We start from the raw sequence: 21,716 nt of genomic DNA, 5'->3' as shown, positions 1-21,716 counted from the left end.
TTTTTTTCATTTTGATCTGACGAAGGCTAACATAAACCTCTAACAATACTCGAACAATAATGAGATCGAACGTAATAAACGATAGCAATAGAGCGACGCATATGCTACAAACATGATTGCCTATGAATCGATAGCAGTTTAGTGTTCCTTTTCGAAGCACGTCATATTGCATCAATTTATTCATTAGGCAAGCTGCCATTTATGCATATACTGAAACATACGTTCTGGAATCGTCCACTCCTCAGTTGCATACAATGTGGTATTTATCCTATCACCACCATGCCAGCCATACGATTGAAAGTACACCGGAAACTAATTAGCAGCACGTGTCACCTCGAATGGACCACCACCACAGTATGGGCACAGTATCAACCGGCTTGTCACTGGCACACAATGTTGGCAGGATTTATTAAAACCACCTATATCGAACAGTCGAGACTGGCAACGTATTTAGTAAAATGATACCACAAGCTCACGTGTGTCGTGGTCGGCCCACGGCCAAGTACGGCACTTGGTGCTTTTGCGGTATTACTTTCATCATTGAGCGCAATCGGACGTGACTGATTGAAATATCCGGCCTCAGCCTCACCTGTCAACGGTCCACGATCGATCGGCCGGTCGGTCGACGTAATGGCTTATCCGGGGAGTCGATCGATTGCGTCACGGGACGCTTGGCACACTTTTTACCCACCCCACCCGTACCATCGTCAATCATCGGTGAAAATTTGCCCAATCACTTCTACGACTTCCTCTGCCGGCCGCAGCCGATAGTACTCCGGCGTTTGCTTTCTCTAGGCCCAGCGCCAATAGAAGTTCTTAAGCTTGCGTTCACGAAACTTTTCCGCCCTCACTCGGGCTCTCTATTTCACTCGTGTTTATGGACTTGAGCATATGTTGTACAAAGTTGTCTGGATAGAAATGGTGCCTTCCTTTCACCACCTAAGTATGGAATTGAGATTGCGGTCGGACTGAATAGCGTAAGCCAACGAATACCGGGAACACTCTAACGACAACACTCCTCCGCCACCAGGCACTAAAAACCCGGTGGTAAGCAACAAGCGACTCTCAACTAGCACCAGACATTTCCATTTGCTGGTAGTTCGAGATTGACAAATCCATCCCATGTTCTGCGTTCGCCAAACTCTCCTTACCCTACACCCGCGAATGGAAAACGAATGTCCCTCGTAGGCCGTCACGAGTTGCAATTACAGTGCGCCATTATATTTGTCGAGCTCCTGTTCGGATATGGATGAAAAATGGTGACTAATACAATCACACGGTAAATGGGCTTCGCCAGAGCGCATGGTATGCCTACCGAGACCGCAAGCGATTTAGCAACGACGAATCCTCCGCACGACCGCGTGCCGGAGGTTGGTGGGCGGAAGACGAGGTAGCAAACCCGGTGCAACGGGAGTGACATATTGGCAAAAAACCCTCTCCCTTAGCCCGGGCCAATATCCTTTCGCGTTTGGAATCGAATCCCATTTTGGACGCGAATCCCTTGGTGCCGTTCCGTCCATGGTGTTCGCCGTTGATTTATCGATTTCAATAAAAAGGATTACTTCGAGCGATCATTGGTGTCGTTGCCTGTGTGTGTGTATGTGTGTATGTATGTTCGTGTGCTACTGCTAGTTGGATGGAATGAGTTGGTAGGAATATGTAGCTTCTATCGTCGGACGGAGAACTGTACAAGAATAACAGAAGTAAAAGAACGCCAAAGGCTAATTGGGAAAAGCACATTTTAAACAAGGGCTTACAAATTCTTGAGCATTGGGACTTAGTCTAATGAGCTGTGTCACTATCGACAAGAAGGTTTTGGTTCCCATTTCACCCTTGTGCATTCGGTTGCATATCATGGCAGGATAGCATGTAATGAGAGGCACTTCAATACGAATGGAAATACTTTGTAACACTCTGTTTTGGTGACAGACTGTGCCTTTGTAAGAATTCTCTTTTAATTATGCTGTTGAAAACTCTGCTGGAATGGTAAGGCTTTTAAAAATACTTTACAATGCATTTCAACAGCGAAAAGATTATAGTATAGAATAAGTCAGTTATGGATCAATGCTTACAAGTATTTATACGAATTGGTTGTATAATAAATTAAATGAAAAAATAAATTTTCAAAACAACAGTTTTTCCTGAAACGTACTAAAAAATAAAAAATAATGTAAGTTACATGACATATGTATTTATGTATCAGTTTTTTGTTTTTGATCATTATTCGCATTGCATCGAGATTGCTCTCAGTTCGATCGCCATCTACGATGCTATGCGAATAATGTCAAAAACAAAAAACTGATACATAAATACATATGTCATGTAACTTACATTATTTTTTATTTTTTAGTACGTTTCAGGAAAAACTGTTGTTTTGAAAATTTAGTTTTTCATTTAATTTATTTTATACTTTTACGTATTACATGAACAGAGATAACAGGATTTATTCTTTTATATGAAAATTGTCATTAAGTTAGTTGAGTCGGAGTGTACGGAAGGAGTAGAAATCCACTTCCTGTTACTGCAGGATCTGGCGCAACTCGTTTTGCTTTGCTGTGAACAGGATCGCGATGTCCGAGTACCAATTATCAAGGAGTAAGAGTAGGACTGCATTCTGTTTTAACGTTTGCTATGAGCACTGAGGAAGTGCTCTCGTTCTTCAGCACTGCTGCGAGTGAACACAACATGCGATCTCTCAATGTCACACAGCGCTCTCCCGGGAGAGCTGCTGAAGGAGACCAGCACGCTATCTGTTCAAGTCGGCCAGAACGGGATCGCCAACGCACAGTCATAATCTGGGAGCGAAATATGCTGGTGTTGCTAGCACACTCTTTCATTACTGATCTCCTGTCTTTTATCTCTGTCCGATTCAATTTTTGCGACATCCGGGAAGGTGAATGCAAGAAAACTGTTTAAAAAGGGAATTTTCTCTTATCCACATTTTTCTGCAAGCTTTCAACACGTCACCTAAACTTGCAATAGAATCCTACCAACGAATTGAATATTTTGCATTAACAATTATTGCGAAATAATTCGCATTCCTGTCACGTTTCCCGGTGGTACGCTTCAGCTCCGCCACTTTTCCTATGTTTCTTCTTCTTGGCGTAACGACCATATAATATTGGCTGGCATGCCTGCCCGTTAAGGGCTTACAAGACCCTTGTGTTATCCATTTATGTACTTGGATAGTCAGCCCTCTCGTACAGGCGAGGACCTAGCCTGGTTTGGGATTCGAAGCCAAGATGTCGAGGTGCTACCGCTCGACTGGCGCGGACCCTCGAATACCTTTACTAGCCTTACAATTACTATTAGTCAAGAGAAAGTCCCAGGGAGAGACAGTTGGGTTGTGGTTCCAGTTGGACCATATGTTCCGCATAACTTCCGACAAATATTCATATCATATAAAGGCGTCTGATGAAACCACATAAGCACAATTTGCTCATTAAACTTTTTCTATCGTACCAGCGTGTTGTAGGAATGCCCCTCTCACGTTATGGAAACGTCTTTGTAAAAGAAGGCTAGCATAAGAATTACATATTTGGCTTCAGAAATGCAATAGGATAGTATAGTTTCCTTCACAGCTATAGTTATTTCAAGAAAGAACCAGTTAATTTGTTAGAAGCAACTTAACATTTTATTTTTTACTCTGATCCTTTTACAATATAATCGTAGACATTTGTTTGGAACTGAAAAAATATGATACCAAACATTACCATATTTTTGCGACAATATAAGTTTTCTTTTGTGTTGAATCTGGACTTTTTTCCAAACGGAAACATCTTTTTTACGCCGTTCCGAATGTTACCACAATGTTTCATACCGTAGCCCAGCCTTTTGCACTTTGTTAGCGTTGTTATGGATACGCGATTGGTGAACCGCGAAAGGAAACCCACACAACAGGAACTTCCTCTGTTTCTCCAATGTAAAGCTGTGCGAGCCTGCTGTTTCACTGGTAGTACAGCTCAATGTTCATTCCATCGTGTATTTCATAGTCCGCTAGTTTGATGTTATCCTTGTAAATTGTGTACCATTTCTTCAGCACTATTTTGTCGTACCGCGTCCCGGTTTGGGCAGCGATCAGCTTTTTCAGGTCACCGATAGTGTCCTCCGGGTTGCACTTGACGCGCACCTTCTTGCCCAAACGATCGTTGCACGTTATTTCCAACATTTTCCCGCAACTTGCAAAGAGAGCAAAACAGAGGTAATCGACAATTATAACGATTTTTCACCGAAAATTCCGCCTTTCGTGTGCACTAGAACTGGACCAAGTGGTACACTGCGAGCGAATGAGGAACATTTGTAAACAAAGGCGCGCAGACGTCAAAATGACAGCCGACAGTGCGCGGTATAAGTTCACGTGCACCATGAGTACAGTAAGTGTAATAAGCTTAGGTACAATAAAAAAAATAGGTTTGCCAATATTACAAACAATAAGCAGAAAAATAATATTCTTTAGTAGATTTCTTTAGTTGCATTAGAGACAATTCACATTTTAAATTGTTAAGGCTAAACGCAAAGAACAATATTGAAGGTTGCGCAAAAGGTTGTATTTCACATTCAATTTTTTTCCTAGCAGACACGACAAGCTATAACGGGTTTCGTCACCAAATGGGACTTTGAAAGCGATCCAAACCGGTATTGGCGCCCAAAAATGTATGTAGAATTTCCATATTTTCTACGCTTTATAATACTCAAGACTTAACTGACACATATGTTACTTATGTCCATTCCAGCTTATCTGTAGATGTGATGGTGTTGTTCAAATATTATCCCATCATGTTCAATGCCAATATCTCTGATTTTAGAATATAAATCTAAAGTCTATCTCATGTTTTGGCGTTGTGTTGATTAGGTATTAAGCTGTCAGCATGCATAGCATTGCATTAAATGGCCAAATGTATTCGAAAATTGTCTACTAATGGGTTGTGTAACAAGTGCTAAACAATATCTTATTATCGCTTAAATTTTGCGTACTACTAGTAACTTTATTTCACCTATTCTCGCTTAATATCACTAACTGTAACTAAATTTACACCATTTTCCACAACCCACCCAGTGCAATTCTCCAAACGCTGATTTGGGGGATTGCGAACACTTCGAAATTTGCTATGGAAATTATTCATGGCCTAACGAGACTTTCATCACAACACGGTTGATAATTTGTTATCAGATCGGTTGGTAGTATATCCTACAGAGCAAACAAACTATGTTTATGTTAACGATAATTTATGCCCGGACGGATAGGTAAAAGGCTGTTTCTTCGGGGGGCTAAAGTGAAGGGTGAATTGCGGTTGTTTACGTGCGCTGATGTGGGGTTCTTTTCTTAGCTGTTCGCCTTTGGTTCTCTAGACATTTAGCAATTGCGAAGGAGAAAACGAAAAGCACTGGCACAGAAAACAGACTACCAAACTATTCATCATAAGAAAGTGCGTGGGATGTTATTTAAGGCGTGGAGCCTCCACAGCCGTGACAGAATAGAATTGCAAAGATGAATGTTGTTCGTTATTCTTGCATCCATCATACGTTCCACTCTTCGAGGGACCAAATAATATTATTCATACGTCCTACTATGCTAATGCCACACATATGACAATAAGACGTACAATCTGGTATTTTCATAACTGAAGTCCCACGCTTTATCAAGAGTTTTTATAACGCTACTATATTCATCCCATCATTTGTTCATGAAATAAATTATCTTGAACAGATAAATTATGTTCCCATAAGAAAAAGCATACTGAATGTTTGAGATTGCAGCAGAACCCTTTGTTTCGCATATTTTTTGCCAATTTCTCTCACGCGCGGCTCTGGTTATCGTACATTTTTCATGAACCTCAAGAATTTTATTTCTCATGGCACTCGCCTCAGCATCTCATCCCCCCTGGTGTCAATCAAATGGGCTCAAGATAGAGATTCTTAGGCAGTAAAAATGAACTTTGCCAGGAGAATATTTCAATTACCCTGCTCCGGGGCTGGAACATTGAAAAGAATCCATCTTACTAAAATGCCCCGCGTGGCCTTTGTTCAACGGTTCAGTGCGATCAATAAACGAAACGATGTACACCAGACTTCAACGTTTCGTTGCTCTTGGTTCACCGATTCTCACCACGCTCGTCGATGATGTTTCGAAATCATGTAAATGACGCCGAATCGTTTAGCTCCTCGGCACAGAAGCGTTTGATGTTAGTCACGACCAGGCGCCTCCATTACCACTCCACACGCGGCAATCCGTACCGTGGTTTCTTTGTGGCACGTAAGATTGAATGCCATCCGAGCAAGTGGCCACTCGAAGGGGCGACAAAAAAAGAAGAGAAAAACGTACAGAAAGTGGGAAAAGTGTCTCTATTTCGCGGGTCGCCAAAGAGCAGCGAGGCGGCGATCGGACGATTGGTGGCAATGTGGCAAAGAGAAATCGTGCCGGGAAAGGTAAAGGAAATTATGGCTCGAAGAAGAAAACCCAGGCTACACGTTCAACGTTACAGCGAAACCGAACTGGGACCACACGGAGGAAAACAAAAAAGAACGCAGGCCCGGGGATGAGTCTTCGAAACCGTACTCTTATGCAATCGCGTCCATGGATGGAATGCGGACCGTGAAGTGAAGTAACTAACGAAATCAAAGCCTTCGGGGCCTGACTCCTCCATCGATCGATCCAGCTTGCGCTGCCAAGGGTAGGGCTGCTGGGATCACACCGTACCACCGTACCAGCGCACGGCCACGGGAAATGCATCAAAAATTGAGAAGGTAGAAATCAATAAGCGACCAAAAAGCTAAGCGGCTTCGAAACGTGCCGCGTGGAATTGGGTTGCCACCCGGGGGTGGAATTGCAGTGTGGTCTGAGGGAGGGCAGGGCTGGCAAAGGGGCAGGAATTCCGGTGCCAACAGCGCAAAGTAAGCACACCCAGATACACACATACACACACACACAGAATACGATCGATTCGCTTTCGGTTCGTCGGTGGGGAAAGTCATGCCGAGGTGCTGCGTTCGAAAAGTGCCCACCATTGAGTCATTTGCCCGTGTTGAAACAGTAACCCCACTCTGGGGGGAGGGTATTTCCACTCGACAGTCCTTGCTTGGTGGCCTTAGCCGTGGTCGATCCGGTGTGCATTATTCATCCGAAGTGGAAGCAGAAAGCGACATTGGATCTGGACAGGGGGAAACTGTGCCCCAGCCGTCGGTTGCGTGTGCTCAAGAGGTTCATGCAGGTGAGCTTGAACCCGAGATTGAGATATGATAAGACGCACAGGGAGGAGAACGGTTTTTCCCACTTCCTGTGAGCCTGCTTCGTGCAGGGATTGGTTTAATAAATCAACTTTCCTCGCAGACGCTCCCCGCTCGTAAGAAGCGGGAAGCGATTTAATATTAATTAAACTAGTAATTTATAATCGCACCATAAAGCTACCAGAACGTGTAGTAAATTTCGATACAAAGCTCCGCAAGAAAACGCACCGACTTTGCGGTGAGGATAAGGATAAAACTTTACCTTTCCGGTTGCTTCGGGCGCCCTTGAAGGAGATAGTTTTTGTGCCTGCGTATGTGTGTGTGTGTGTTTGTGTGTGTTAGTGTGTGTATCACTTCACTCGGGCGATCTAGGGTCGATGGTGACACGCACGGGATGATGATACAGTTACACAATTAGTTGGATGGGATAGTTAGGGAAAAAGAAAGACGGATAAAGAAAGTAAAAACGAGAGGAAAAAGGAGGAAAAGTGATAGAATGGTAAAAACTAGCGCAACTTATCACCGATGGCCAACTAGCGACCTTCGGTGTCCATTTGTTTGTGTAAAGGAAATTGAAAATACAGAAACGGTCACACGCATCAGGCACCGGATAAGATGGCTAATGGGAAAAACAAAAACTCACCCGATTACGCTCGGTTCGTGGAAGCGTGGAACCGTGGTCGATTGCTTTACGCGGGTTTCGCACACCACGGTCGCTTATGCAACTTGTGCGCGTTCAGATGGCGGTTTCAAACGGGCCGAGGATAATCTTCCGCTCAAACCGTACACACGCGCTCGATGTGAACTTCGAACTGAACGCGACGGGGGAAAGAATTTACACGACCGACCACCGAGGCAAGGCAAAATTCCTCCAGGGAAACACGGCCCGCCAATTATCGAACAACCTGCTTAACGCACGAACGAACGAACGTACGGTACCCTGCCGGAATCTTGTTGTCGCTGGCCTGGAAAGGATGGATACGCGCGCGCGATTTTCGTCACGATTTTTGCGTGTGCACCGCTGCGAGTATCACTTCAGAGTGAAAAGCCTTGAAAGCTCGCGCCAGCAGCGACCCCGGCACACGGCGCACGATTATACGTCGACGGCCAGGAGCCAGGCAGCACAGCAAAAAAAGGTACGAAAAGACCGAACACTGGGAAAGGAAGCGGAAACAACAACAACAACGAGGACGACCACGACGACGACAGTGACCAGCTTCGTGCAACGCTCCTCGGCAGTTCGTTACTCGATCGCGCCCGTTCGGATGGCGCGTGTTCGGTTTGGGAAACCCTTATCGTACCATTTTCCAGCCGAACTGGCCGCGTGCCATCGGCGGTTGTGTGTATGTATGACGTAAGAGATTTTCCGCCTTTCGATGAGGCTCGTCGAGCAGTTGCCGTTTGAATGGGGGTGAGCTTTCGAACGGTTGCTAAAGCTTTCGAGCACTTTGCGGATATATCAAAATTCAACAGTCTCGATGCTCTCATTTTGTCAAACCATCAACATAATGTAGATGAACTTTATGTGCCATGAAAAATAGAGAAAGCTAAAAAAAATCTACGAAGCAAAATTCTGATTTATTTTGTTCGCCTGCATGCCTGTTGATATGTTTTGCTGTCATTTGAATGCATGTATGCATACTTTTCTAAAATATTCGGTACAACTTGAACTTATTTTGAGTTGAGTTGAGTTGATAATAATAAATTAATATATAGTGGATTCCTTAATTTTCCATTAGAGCAACAGTAGCTATACCGTCCAACATTTTTTAGCGAAGCCATTGCAGTCTCCAGTAAATAAGATAAGGTTTTAGAGAGCGCACTCTCATCATGGTGCTCTAGTAAAATCCAATCATCTGCTCCCAAAGTGGTCCGAATTATGTTCGTTTCCAATGTAATAGTTACTTTTTTTTTAATAAAAAGAATTATCTCAAACGTTTAAAATAAATGTGAAACTCAAGACTAAAAGAGATATAGAATATAATTGTAAAATTATTGGGTGTAAAAGGTAACATGGTAAAAATCTGATTTTTTTAATCAAAAGAAGGGTTTGAATGTGTCTTCAAAGCACGTATAATTTCCCGGAAATAACTTCAGAATTTGCATGCTTTCCCATTTGTTTTTTTTCTGCTCAATAGGTTTTGTACGTGTAGTCTTAAATTGAAAACAGTCTTGCCCACATAAATATCAAAAACTATTTTTATTTTAAACACAATTTTCACCATGTGTTTTTTGCTAAACAATTCACAATTAAAAGCAGTCAGTAGGCACACATTACACTTACTCAATTATTACAATTATTTGATGAATAGAAGGATGAACGTTTTCGTTTGAATCGTAAAAAAAATCAACTATTTTATATGACACCATACAAAAAAGGGATAAAATTAAATAAAATTCTTATCTGTATAAATTATATTTAGAGAATATCTTTCCATTTGAAGCAGTAAATACGAATAGGTAATCAAATTATTTAATTAGGTTAATTACTGTAGCAATAAGATCACCATTGATCTGTGTCAAAAATTAATCTCAAAATCACCAGGCGTCTCCATCAAGCAATTCTTCAGGCATAAAATAGTTAGCATCGGTTTTGCCAACACTTCTTATTCTTATGCCTGCTCTTACCTTCTTCTATATCACCTTCCAGCAGTTCGCCAAGGGCAGCCGCAGAGTCCGTCGTTTTCTGCCCACTGTAACTCGGTATCTCCTGACTAGTGTTACACCCCATTGTGGTCCACGGCACGCAACTATAATTGGAAGCTACATGGACGTAGACCCCAGCAGCGCGCCACTCGTACACCTTCACACGAGTCAACGTGCTAACGTGCAGCGAGTTGAACTTGCCCTCTAGGGAGCGCTTTCGGTGCGATTAACGTTTCCGGCTCCGGTTCGTTCGATTTGGCAGTACACGGCTAATACCCACTGACCATGGTGAGCGCTGACCGCACCAAGGACTTAGCGTCTAGCATCTACTTCCGTTTCGTTTCCGAGCGTCTACTGCAACCTGTTGTGACTGCATGACGTCCTCCGGGAGCCGTCACGTTTCGCCCGCAAAACGGTAGTACGGCTCGTTTCGATCAAACAACGATTGATTGGTTTTGTTTGCAATTTACAATGGCTGCGGTCTGACCGATGTTATGATAACAGTGTTTAAAAAGAATCCGAGCGCGCGTGTTCCGTTCCGCTGAACGATCGTACCGTGCAGCCAAGATAGTTTTAAGGACGAAAATACTTTGAATAGCACAACTTTACTGAATGGGACTGACCGTCTCCGTGAACCGTGACACTTTGTGGAAATGACTAAAAGAATTTCTCGCTTGGTTGGGAAATTTTTCCACCCAACTGGGAACTACACGTCCGTTCACGAGTGGACTCACCTACGATCTCTTTCATCGAACTCCAGGCAATCTACATTAACACACGAACTATCGATTAATAATGCCCGCTACAAATGAACTGCGGTACCGTTTCACACCCGGCACGGGCACATCGAAGGCACCATGCATGCCCGACCCTCGGTCTCCCAAAGTGCCAACAACACGGGGACAGCACAAACAGTTAACCTTCGGTCGCGAACTCGCATCACCGCAATCACATGTTAGTTCCCGTTCATCCGGAGCATGACGTGTGAACCGTTCCACTGACAACGCGTGTACCACCAGCGCGCACCGAACGAAATAACTGGCCTCCGGCCACCGATGGATGGTAGTGCGGGGCCATGTCGGAGTTCGAGTTGTTTATTCATAAAATGGATCATCGGCATGACAACGGGTTCGAACGAATCGGTCTGCTTGGTTGGTTGGTTGTAGGTTGGTTAGTTGGCGGCGGCGTGTGTTCAGGTTCAGGATGAAGAAAATAAATAAAGTGCCTTCCCTTCCTCGCACGTGGCACGCTCAACCTTTTGCCGCAAGCAAGGGCATTCGTGCCCCAGATGGAACAGGACCAACGTTCGCTTTTTTATCGTATTTTGTTTCCAACGTTGTACAAATTAGTATGTACCCGCGTAGTAGCGCAGTATACGATGATCTTCGACCGGTTCGGATGAGTTACATTCGTGCTCTGTTTGAATATGTTTTTTCGTGGTGGTTAAGGTAAGGTGCTGACTCATTAACTATGGATGACGGGCATCGCCCGGGATACAATGGATATGGAATGGTGGAACAGAAAGTAACGGTGATAAGTTGCTTGCCGCGATTTTGTTATTATTTACCCTTACGACGGGCACTAGAACGAGTAAATGTATGTACCCGAAGGAAATACGTAATTGACGGGTTTGAATTATTGATTAAAGAGTAATATTTGAATGATAGTTTATGTGTTTTCTTCCTTTCAAACAAACTAGACTGTTTTAACAACTTCCAAAATGAAAGTAAATCTTTAATGACGCATTTTAACGGAGGATTTTTTGTTTATTCGTTAAATATATACACCAAGACATATCGCCTGTTGCCTGTTGCTTCGTATTTGTGGAGCGTCGGAATGGATTTAAAAATAAAAGCTGATTTTTGTTTTGCGATAACTTAGAGAATACCCAGCATGTCTGAGCAATTGCCATTGTTTGAAATCACAGACAAGGCCCACCATAATGTAGCAGTAAATTAGTATGGCCACTTTGTGAAGTGACTTTAGTGCAGGAGCTTCGTTTGGTCCATCGGGTTTTCGCCGAAATGGAAAATGGACTTTCAGGCGCAAACCAAAAAGAAAAAGAGACACGCATGGCGAACGTCTACATGCTACTGTCGACATTCGGTGGCTTGTGGAGCAGATAGAGCACAACAATGGTCGCTAGGGCACTCACGAGGAAGATTACGTCGAACCAACGATGGTAGAAGTTAAAGTGCAGGCCACCGAGCACCTCCGTGATGATGACCCGGTACTCGGCCGGCATGTTCATCCGCATCAACAGCACGGACGAGCAGAAGTACATGCCCATGATCTGCGCGAGCACCAGCACTATGATGTTGGACGATTTGCTGGACGAAATTTTGTAGAAAAACTTCGTCAGCGTTAGCAGCAGACCACGGATTGAGGTGACGACGATACAGCCGACGAGCAGGAACGAGACGTGCTGGCTCCAGAATGCTATGTCCATGTCAAAACCGCACCAATGTACGGCTATTTCGATACCGCGCGTAACCGGGTCCTTCTTTCCCACGCGATCGAATATAATGTTGATTGTGCACTGAAACGGTAAGAAATCGTACAATTAACGGAATGATTGAATACCTTGGCAACTCTGCTCAGCGGGTACTAACGATGAAAATCTTCCATAAACAGTATAAACTAAAAAAGTGCCCAAGCACGTTGAAATATTTGCCCTGGAGCGTTGCTGCCCACCGTTCCCGTTCTTGCATGTTTTTCATCGAATGAGCCTCGAGGAAGAGTTGCCGCGAGAGTTCCTCTAATGCTGAAATTTCTAGTCGTAGCTGTCCGATATCTGCAACGGAAAATTGGGTAAAGCTGTATATTTCTTTTAAAAAAACAGTTATGCTATTCACTCACTTTCTGCCCCTGCTGGCCGTTGCGTTACACTGCTTATCATACCCCATATGCTTTGCTTTTGATTGGGCTTGTTTCTCCTCCGGTCGAGAGCGATACGCTTTTTCTTCACCAGAATCATGTCCATCGTTTGCATCAGCCGTCGTTCCAGATTGAGCACATCACTCTGCGAAACTGGGCGTATGAAGTAAGACATGCTTGTGTACGGATAATTAACGGCACCAAACCCGGACAGGACGGCCATCACGGTGACACCAACAACGCCGATACGTGATACTGCCTGCTCGATCGTGAAGATTCCCCGGCTTACGCTTAGCAACGGGAACGGATCACCTATTCGCCAGAACCCGTACAAATAGCACAGCCAGATGAGGGACGTCAACGGTTGTACCCATTTGGCCGGAACTGAATTAAAACATCACATGGTGGTCGAAAAGAAACTCGTTACTTTAGCCATTAAATGTTGTAGATGCACGGGATCGATCTTACCTAGCCGCACATTGCTTATGCAGGAATATGCGATCAAATAAGGTATGACGGCGATCACCATGATCAGCAGTAGTGTTAACCCGAGCCGCCAGTGGAAGTACCGCGACGTCGAGTCAAGAAAACCGATGATTTCGAAAATGATCAGCTCGAACATGGTCAGCGAGAGGGCCAGAGTGGACGAGAATATGAGCTGAACGAGCACATGGCGTATCTCGTAGTTGCGAAAGAGTTGCTTCACAAAAAACAGCCATCCTCCGATGAAGAATATTAGCTGCGAAGGGCACACCAAAAAAGCACAGGTAAACACAGGTGGTTCGGTGATCCGAGCGAACACCTTACCTGGGACACGAGAACGATCAGCGTATCACCTAATAAAGGCAGTTCCATTGGTTACGTTTCCGTCGTAGGCTATTGGCGACTGTGGGCGCTAGAGACTTAGTTAGGTTTTGCACGATGAACCGGGTCTCGCATTGTCGTACTTTCGTTGAAGTTCTTCCTAGAGACGCACCCGAATTTCCCGCACGCAACGGATTTGTTTTACGATGTCAATTTATTTATTTTCGGCATTTTCCTTCGCAGAAGGAGTAGTGTTGGCAGTAGTGTTGGCAGAATCGGGATTCGGAAGATTCGAAGATACGATCCGTAGATGATTCGAATCAGGTAGGATTCATTATGTATATGAATCAGAGTTGATTCGTTTGTTAATGTTTTTATTTCGTTTGTTTGTCATGTTTCTATTACGGAAAACGCGTGATTTGATGAGGATCAAATCAGAATCTGATGTACGATTTTAATACCGGCATTTATTGCGTTTGTATTTGGGATTTGTATTTGGGGGTTCAAGTCCATGGTAGCGATTTGATTTGACCACCACTATTCTGCTGAGCTGTCATCTCTTCAAGCCGTCAAATGGTTTGGGATTATGATTCCATAAGTTTCCACCAGAAGTGCTAGTATCAATGATGATTATTTGAAATTCAACGTAAAACGTTAAATCCTGACCTATTCAAGTTTTCATACTCACCTATTTTGAATGCATTATCAAAAAAAAAGGATAACAATAATTGTTTTTGATATAAACATTAATTGAAATAGATTGCACTTTATTCGATTTAAAAATTCAAAAATATAAACAGCCAAACTATTCACCACATGCGAGGAGAAGAGCTATGCCCTCCAGCGAGCGTTCCTGCACTGGGGGTTTGCAGTACAGAACCGGAAACACTTCCGAATGACGAGTGGTGCACACCACCCGACAGATAGTGAGTTGGATGTTGCTGGTGCGCGTGCGGTTGCTGCTGCATTTGATGCTGTTGCTGATGGTGGTGGTGCTGTTGGAGCACATCTTGGCAGGGCTTTCCATCCCGCACCAGCACCGGCGGATTGATCTTCTTGGGAGGACTCGCACCAAGCACGGTCGGTCCGTAGCCGGAGCTCTTCTCCGTCTGAGCTCGCTTTGTTTTGTACCGATGGTTTTGAAACCAGATTTTCACCTGCGTCGGCGTTAGGTTGATCATGTTCGCCAGGCATTCCCGTTCCGGTGCCGACAGATAGCGCGCCTGCTTGAAGCGACGTTCCAGCTCGAAGGTTTGCGTTTTGGAGAAGAGAATACGTCGTTTGCGTTTCTTGTGTCCACCAACGGACCCGGAAGTTTCGCTTTGTCCTCGATGTCCATTAGAGCGCTGCTGTTGCGCTGGTGGTGAGTCCAGTTCTGGGCCAGTATCATCTGCGCTGGGATTATTGTTGTTCGTGTCGACGGAACATTCTGCATCGAGCGCAGGTCCATCGTGCGAGGAGGAGTGGTGATCGAGGGCGGCCAATCGATCGGACGCCTCGTTGACCACACGCGGTATGTGGTTGTAGTTCGCCAGAGAGTACAGCTCTGGACCAGGAGAGGTGCTGTCTGGACTGAGTTGTTGGCTGTTGCCGTTGGTCGCTTCACTCGTTGTACTATGTTGGATTACCGACGGAACTAAGACGCAGATCATCAAACATAATTCATCATCATACAAATAATTTTGGTACAAAAATCTGTACACTTACCATAATCTAAGTTGGAAGCACCATATGGATAGGGAGTTCTAGCTGACTCCGAGGCCGAACCGGAAGTTGCAAGGGCACTGCTTGACCCTGGAAACAGATGATGGGCATGATGCGAGTAGGAATACGGATACGGGGGTGGATCGTACGGTACAGTGGAAGGATTTAGGACGGGTTGCAGTGGTAAACAAGAAGCTCCCTGGGAAGAAACTGCTCCGTAGGATAGGTGAGGTTGTTCTTCTGGAGCTGCTACGGAATAGCTTCCAGCAGGCGGAACATCGAGTGGAAGATGTTGTGGTGTTTCCAGCTCGGACAGAGTGAACGGATACGGGTGCGTTGACTGATGATGTAGAACGCTTGACGCAAGGCTGGGCACGTTCGGTTGTTCTTTACTTGCAGGTCCCTGTGGCTGCTGGCTGTTCAGTTCTAGGATGTTACTGATGTGAAATCGCTGCGAACGCTGCGATGGAGGAATTCGCATGCTATCGAGAATTCTAGTGATACGAAAGAAATAGATGCAAACTTAATTGAGAGTCTTTATAAATACCGCTGTGTGACAAGTCTAAATGTTCTCCTTATGTTTTTTTACCAAAAAATCAATAGATGACACAAACGACTTGGAACATGTATGAACCATTTTCAAGTGAGGCTTTTCAATAATCATTTTGTTCAAATTCCATTCGAGTTTGATTTAAGAGATTCCAAGAAAATTTTACAGTTTTTAATACATAAATTCGTCTAAGGACTTGAGGATGATCTCTTTTCTCTGAGTTTATTTTAATTCTTATCATTTATCAACTAATGATTAAACTTTATACATATTATTGTTACTATTTAACTGTTTTTTACTGTTTGAAATGACCTTCTATGTATCTATAGTCTATTATCATGCATAGTCTAACGAACTGCTTTTGTAGTTATTTTGCTAGCATAGTTTGATTTATCAAATAACGAAACACTGGATCTAACCAGCAGAAAAATAGCACTTCAATTTCAATTACACTGGCCACGAAGCAACGTTATCAGCACTACCATTGATGAGATTATGACCGATACCTATCTTATCACTTTGCAATCTGACACATACTAGTCGGTCCTTATTTGCGACACATGAATGGCACATTTTATCACGGTTAATCCTAATCTCTACCCTGCGTGTGGGCAAATGGGAAACACTAAAAACCCTGGAAAACCAATCTCAAAAGAAATCCTCACCGGGGCAGCGAAGTATTGAGCACGATCGGGTACAGGGCCGCCCGCAGTAGATTGTGGTTTAGCGTGGCCGCGGGCATGAAAATCGGTGCCCACGACAGAAACGGAGCACATTTTGTGAGCAGTTTCTCCAACCGAGGATTGGAAACCTTTTCCCTCGCCAGTTTGAAAGCTAACTGTTTTGTTACTTATCGTTAAAAAAGATGTTGACTGGTGGAACTAGTCCGTACTACTGAACTGTCGAACGAGTGTGGTTTTGAAACGAGGGTCTGTTATAGAAATATCCTTTGAAGGACCTCTCATGACGTGCTGGTTGGATTATGCGCGGTAGAAACTTTTATGTTGACTCCATTTTCATTGCTATACTTCAGATTAAACATGTTTTTATTTTTTTTTCCTATCCATTTACTAGCCCAGTACATTTAAGAAAACGTCCTTTAAATGTTATGCCCAGTACATTTACGAAAACGTCCTATGAGTTTTAATGTCATTCCCACCGTATGGACTCCATATTTGTTTTCACAACCTACTAGCTTCGCAAGCTGTCGTGAATAAAAAGAGGGCGTGGCCAAGTAGGGAAAAGACAAAAATGCGGTGCTAAGCAATTGCATGAGGCGAAATGGTATCACCATACCTGCTGCTACTTTTACTAATACTAGTCATTAGAAAACGCTAGCTTTCGAACTAGAGAAAATGTTAAATAACAATGTCAATAACAATCAATAAAAAACGCTCAATTTACTAAACACACCGCCACAAAAATGCAACTCTATTTCTAGGGAGAAAGTTATTCTGGATAAATTGTGCCTTGCATCCTTGTCGGCAAGGATAATTATGGAAAAAATGTAACAAAAGAAAAATACTAAGATAAAGGGGTATTATTAACGCTTTCAAACTTTTATAATACACTCATTTCACAAGCATTTTCACAAGAAGAAGTTTAATAAAAAAACTTCAAGCTAAAATGAAATAACTATTATTTCTAATAAGTAATTATTTTGTTGATTATTTCTTTAACAACCACATAAACATATGTTTAGAAGGCGGCCTAAAGACGAAGAGAATAACAAATGATCGATCGATCAAACAGAGTATTTTATTTATAGCAATCAGATTGAAAGGCATAACATACCTGACAAGTGAAAAAGTTTAAAGCCGATCCACCCCCAACTATCAACTGCGAATGTAACCCGTAATGGGTAAAAATATTGATTTTAAATTATGAAACATATTGCCAACACGCAAAACGCGACTTAGCTGGGCCGAAAACTTTAGTCCACGGATGGCGCACTGTTCCCGGGCCGATGAGTGCATCTAATCATGGTTCGATTAAACTCCCATGAAACTCGACAGCATCGTTGAACGCCGCGAGAGGGTTGCTGGTAAAAAACGATAAATCTTCCGTGTGTAAAATCCACCCTAGAGCTTCGCTGGAGTCGGTCATAGCATGTGTGTTTGGCGGAGGTTGTTATACCCTCCGACCGTATTCGCAAGCGCTTCATGCGAAGAGCCTCGACTACTCGACCGGAAAATGCGATCGCTTGCTTTTGCGGCAGAAGTTGGCCCGGAAAATCGTGCCACACTCATGTGTGTGAGAGCACTATCGCGTGCCCGTCCCATTTGCCGAGGCTCTAAGTACACAACATACCGTGTCAAAGGGCCATTCGAAGGCTGTTCTTATCTTAGCATACCGGCGGAAGGGTGGGTGCTAGGTTAACGGGCCGTTTGGAGGGCTCGTGAGGTTGCATTTCAAAGGTGATACACTTGACTCGAACCAGGAACTTTTACGTTGCTTAGAATCGGAGAGAATTGAAACGAAATAGACGCTATAAGGTAAAACTATGCTTTCCATTCGTGAAAGGCAATCGAATCGTAGGGTGAAGCGGGTCCTTTTATCCTGCCCCTAGGCTTGCGATGTAACAACACAAAACAAAAAAGGGAGTCCCCCGTTTCGGGACTCATCAAACAGTATCGCACAAACAATCATAAATAGCTCATAATTACGGATGAGCATGTAAACGATCGTAAAAGCCATCGACTCGCGCGATACGAAATGCGCAATATACGTCACAATCGGGCGCTTTTGTTTTTAAACCTCCGCGGTCTTTATGGCTTACTTTTATTTATGTTTTTTTCTCCTCCGCACCCCGAAAAGGATTGGTCGGTGCTGAAATTACTTTGTTAGGAATGCAACGCGTGTCGCTTCCCACGGCCATCACGTGGCCATCCGGACGGTTAAAAGGGCATGCTTTTCCGCTGCCACGTGGGACGCTGTCTCGGTTACGCTTTCTTTTGCTCGGCTTCGGAATGCTCTTGGACTGACTCACGCAGACGGAAGCGAACGCAAGACAGAAGTTAATTGCTGCATGAAGCCCCCATTTTCGGCACCTGCAGGCACGTAATCAGCGGTAATGTTTTTATTTAACCATTCAACGGCAACTGCACTTTGCATTCGTGCACTGGATGCACTTTACGCGGTAGTAAGGACTTCATCAAACGAAGGACTTTTGCGGTTGATGTTTGTTCATTTGTAGCCCTCTTTTTTCATTGTAACTATTGGAAAAAGGGAAAGACCATTCGACATCAACAACTCGACCTAGTTGGAGTGGGAAGAGGCTTCGTCGTTCGGACGTCGTGGGAACTTTGTAATTGGTTTTTCAAACAACGAATCAAACCTTTTTTTCACTCGATTTTTGGAGCGTCTAGTCGTTTGCCTTTCCGCGTCTAGTTGGTAAGTAGACGGCACTCGTGGTTGAGTTTTGCTTCCGATTCTATCCCTTTAGCGGATGAACTTTTGATTCAGAACGTAGGTGATGCTTAAAGTTACCGGAAAAGACTCTTTTTATAATAGGTTGAATTTGATGAAAATATGAGTATGAGCAAAAAATACTCTAAAAGGAAGTATATGGCTGCTTTAACTTTTTTAAATATTGCAATACAAATAAATAAAAAATACGAAAAAAGTAGCTCGTTTTAGCATTACTGGTTGCACATTTTTTTAAGGCCGTGCATTCCTTTTCCCAAAACCACCAAAATACTTTTTACTGCATATTATTTCTATTATCGTTCATCATCTTTGATGTCCGGAAGGTTTTATTCAAAACCAATATAAAATATTGAGCCAAATAATCAAAATCATTTTTCATGGCATGGGGTTTATCATTTTTTCATGGCAGAGATTTTACATAGTTGTAAAATGAGCACCTCATAAAAATCGTCGTATAAGCACACAAATTTCGTTGGTGGCATGGTTCATATTTTTATGATCCTAAGACACTATTAGATTCTGCATCAATCGGGACCAATCCAGCTCTCCTCCATATCGCCGTCGATTAAATGAACACACGAAACGGCGAATCCAATCGTCATGCTATTTAAAATGGATTCCCCCTGTTAAGCAATGAAGTATGTTTCCGCAACAACTAGGGAACTAGTCCTAGTCCGCGACAAGACTAGGTGAAACAGCTTAAGTTAGCTTTCGATACTTTGTTACACTACGTTCCGCTTGATGATTACCAGCCCCATCCGTGCAATCGAGTTTGTTTGGGAAAACCACAATTATTGATATTGGACTAATTGGATTTACTTTCTCGACACGGCACGCCAACGATTTGTGATGTAGAAAAATCGCCCGTTTGCTGAAGTCGGTGGAGTGTAATTTGACTGTCAATTTCAAATTAGGGTACTGAACGATATGTTTTCTGTTGTACCACGGTGGGCTAACAATGTTGACTGGCTTTTGGGAGAGCAAAAAGACCAAAAATGGCCTTCTAGCGATTTTTCTCTAGACTGAAAATATCTTTTATAATCGACGGTTGGTTTGTAGGTTTACCCCAGAGGAATGCAACGGGATGGCATACATACGCAGATTTGGTTATTTGAATGCGTAATCTGTCATCTGTCGGAAATCAAAGTCTCAAATACATTTATGACCAATCCATGCCCGAAAACACTTGAGAACCAGATAGCTGTTTCGGCCTTTCAAACAAAATGCTGCCCACCAAAAATCAACTCCAAAACTCAAGTGGGTCCATCAGCTGGAAATCCGATCGAACGTTTACAGTAGCTCCACGACAAGCAACGAACACTTTTCCATCCTCGTATTGACAGTGGGATAATCTTGCCAAAATGATAAGATAGCACCGAAAACCACCTTTTAACTAATCGTTGATATGGCAATTGAAAGAGCCCCCCCAGTCCGAAATGGTTTATGACCCCTGTCGATATGCCTCCGTGCTGCAGATCATAAATGTTGTTTGTTTTGGTTTGTTTGCGGTGAATTGATAAAGTGAGTATAGGATGAGTTAATTTTTTTTCTTTCTTTCTAGCGGTCGTACTTGTTCGGTGTTTCGTATCCTTTACTTACTCATCATCATAATCATCATCATCATCATCCGTTACTTACTCGGTCCGGTAGTCACATTCCGGCGCATAGTAATCCGGCGGGAAGATGTGGAAGCTGGCATCGTAACCTACGTCGTCTGCACCGTGCAGGGTAGTGTACGGATAGTACTGGGACGGAGTTGGCTGAACCGAGCCCGGAACACTGTTGGCACCTGGACCCGCACTGCTCATTGTGTACTTCCAAGGTTAGTCTACTTGTTTAATGGCAAATGCTGATTCTTCGGACGTCGCTTAGTATAACAGGTTTAGTTTTATTCCAATTTCGACGCAATAAAATAACACGGTGTTCTTAGAATTCTTTCTTGTCTCTCTACAAGCCAAATATACTACTCTATCTATCCCTATGGCACTCCAAGATATTGATGACAATCACAAAATATTCACTTCTTTGGCACTAACATTTTTTTTGGTTCTTATTTGGCACAAAGTTATGCACACTAGGTTCTTCTTCAACTAACCTATCCGTTCTGGGTTTTGACCGGCCAGCCAGACTCACTCCTGTCTATATCCGGCCCGTTAGGGTTCTGGGCAGCGACTGTCGCGGGGAGTGCAAACCCTGAACCGGCCGGACTCCCCTGGCGAACGGACAGTACGGCGATTGATTGGTCCACATGACGCACCCTGGGTGGTGGTGTATGCCACGCTATCGTATCGCAAGGCTTTATTGAGCCCCGCGCACCTTCGCACCGCAGCGCCGCATGCTGCTCTTATTAATACAGCATTTTACTAATGTTTAATTTCACATTATCACCACGATTGATAAAGATTGTACCTCGTACGAGAAGGAAAAGCGATGAGCGATGGGGGTCGCGGCATGCATGTGCACTCCCCATACGCCAACCGAG

At 43.7% G+C, this 21,716-nt stretch overlaps 4 protein-coding genes across 4 annotated transcripts in view; all 4 read right to left on the bottom strand.

The window, feature by feature from the left end:
* LOC131261121 (neuromodulin) overlaps positions 1 to 9,955 on the bottom strand; it is a 58,769-nt gene extending 48,814 nt beyond the window's left edge. The window contains exon 1 of the mRNA XM_058263039.1: positions 9,853 to 9,955. Within this exon, the coding sequence (XP_058119022.1) occupies positions 9,853 to 9,955 (103 nt within the window). The remainder of the gene's footprint in view (positions 1 to 9,852) is intronic.
* Positions 3,612 to 4,273, bottom strand: LOC131261122 (ubiquitin-like protein 5). Its single transcript, XM_058263040.1, has one exon. The coding sequence runs from the start codon at positions 4,166 to 4,168 to the stop codon at positions 3,947 to 3,949; it is 222 nt and encodes a 73-aa protein (XP_058119023.1). The 5' UTR covers positions 4,169 to 4,273; the 3' UTR covers positions 3,612 to 3,946.
* Positions 9,956 to 11,606: 1,651 nt separating the features above from the next.
* On the bottom strand, positions 11,607 to 13,782 carry LOC131272422 (Golgi pH regulator). The gene is made up of 5 exons (XM_058274146.1): positions 13,555 to 13,782; positions 13,216 to 13,486; positions 12,730 to 13,131; positions 12,483 to 12,664; positions 11,607 to 12,409 (listed from the first exon to the last, which is right to left on the bottom strand). Exons 1-5 carry the CDS (start codon positions 13,600 to 13,602, stop codon positions 11,954 to 11,956), a joined length of 1,359 nt encoding a protein of 452 aa, XP_058130129.1. The 5' UTR covers positions 13,603 to 13,782; the 3' UTR covers positions 11,607 to 11,953.
* Positions 13,783 to 14,301: 519 nt separating this feature from the next.
* LOC131267992 (homeobox protein vnd-like) lies at positions 14,302 to 21,042 on the bottom strand. The gene is made up of 3 exons (XM_058270786.1): positions 20,873 to 21,042; positions 15,259 to 15,749; positions 14,302 to 15,187 (listed from the first exon to the last, which is right to left on the bottom strand). The coding sequence occupies exons 1-3, from the start codon at positions 21,040 to 21,042 to the stop codon at positions 14,361 to 14,363; spliced, it is 1,488 nt and encodes a 495-aa protein (XP_058126769.1). The 3' UTR covers positions 14,302 to 14,360.
* Between the last annotated feature and the right edge of the window lie 674 nt (positions 21,043 to 21,716).

The sequence above is a fragment of the Anopheles coustani genome, chromosome 3 (assembly GCF_943734705.1).
Source record: "Anopheles coustani chromosome 3, idAnoCousDA_361_x.2, whole genome shotgun sequence".
Lineage (NCBI taxonomy): Eukaryota > Metazoa > Arthropoda > Insecta > Diptera > Culicidae > Anopheles > Anopheles coustani.
This window is presented reverse-complemented; position numbering and strand designations above follow the sequence as displayed.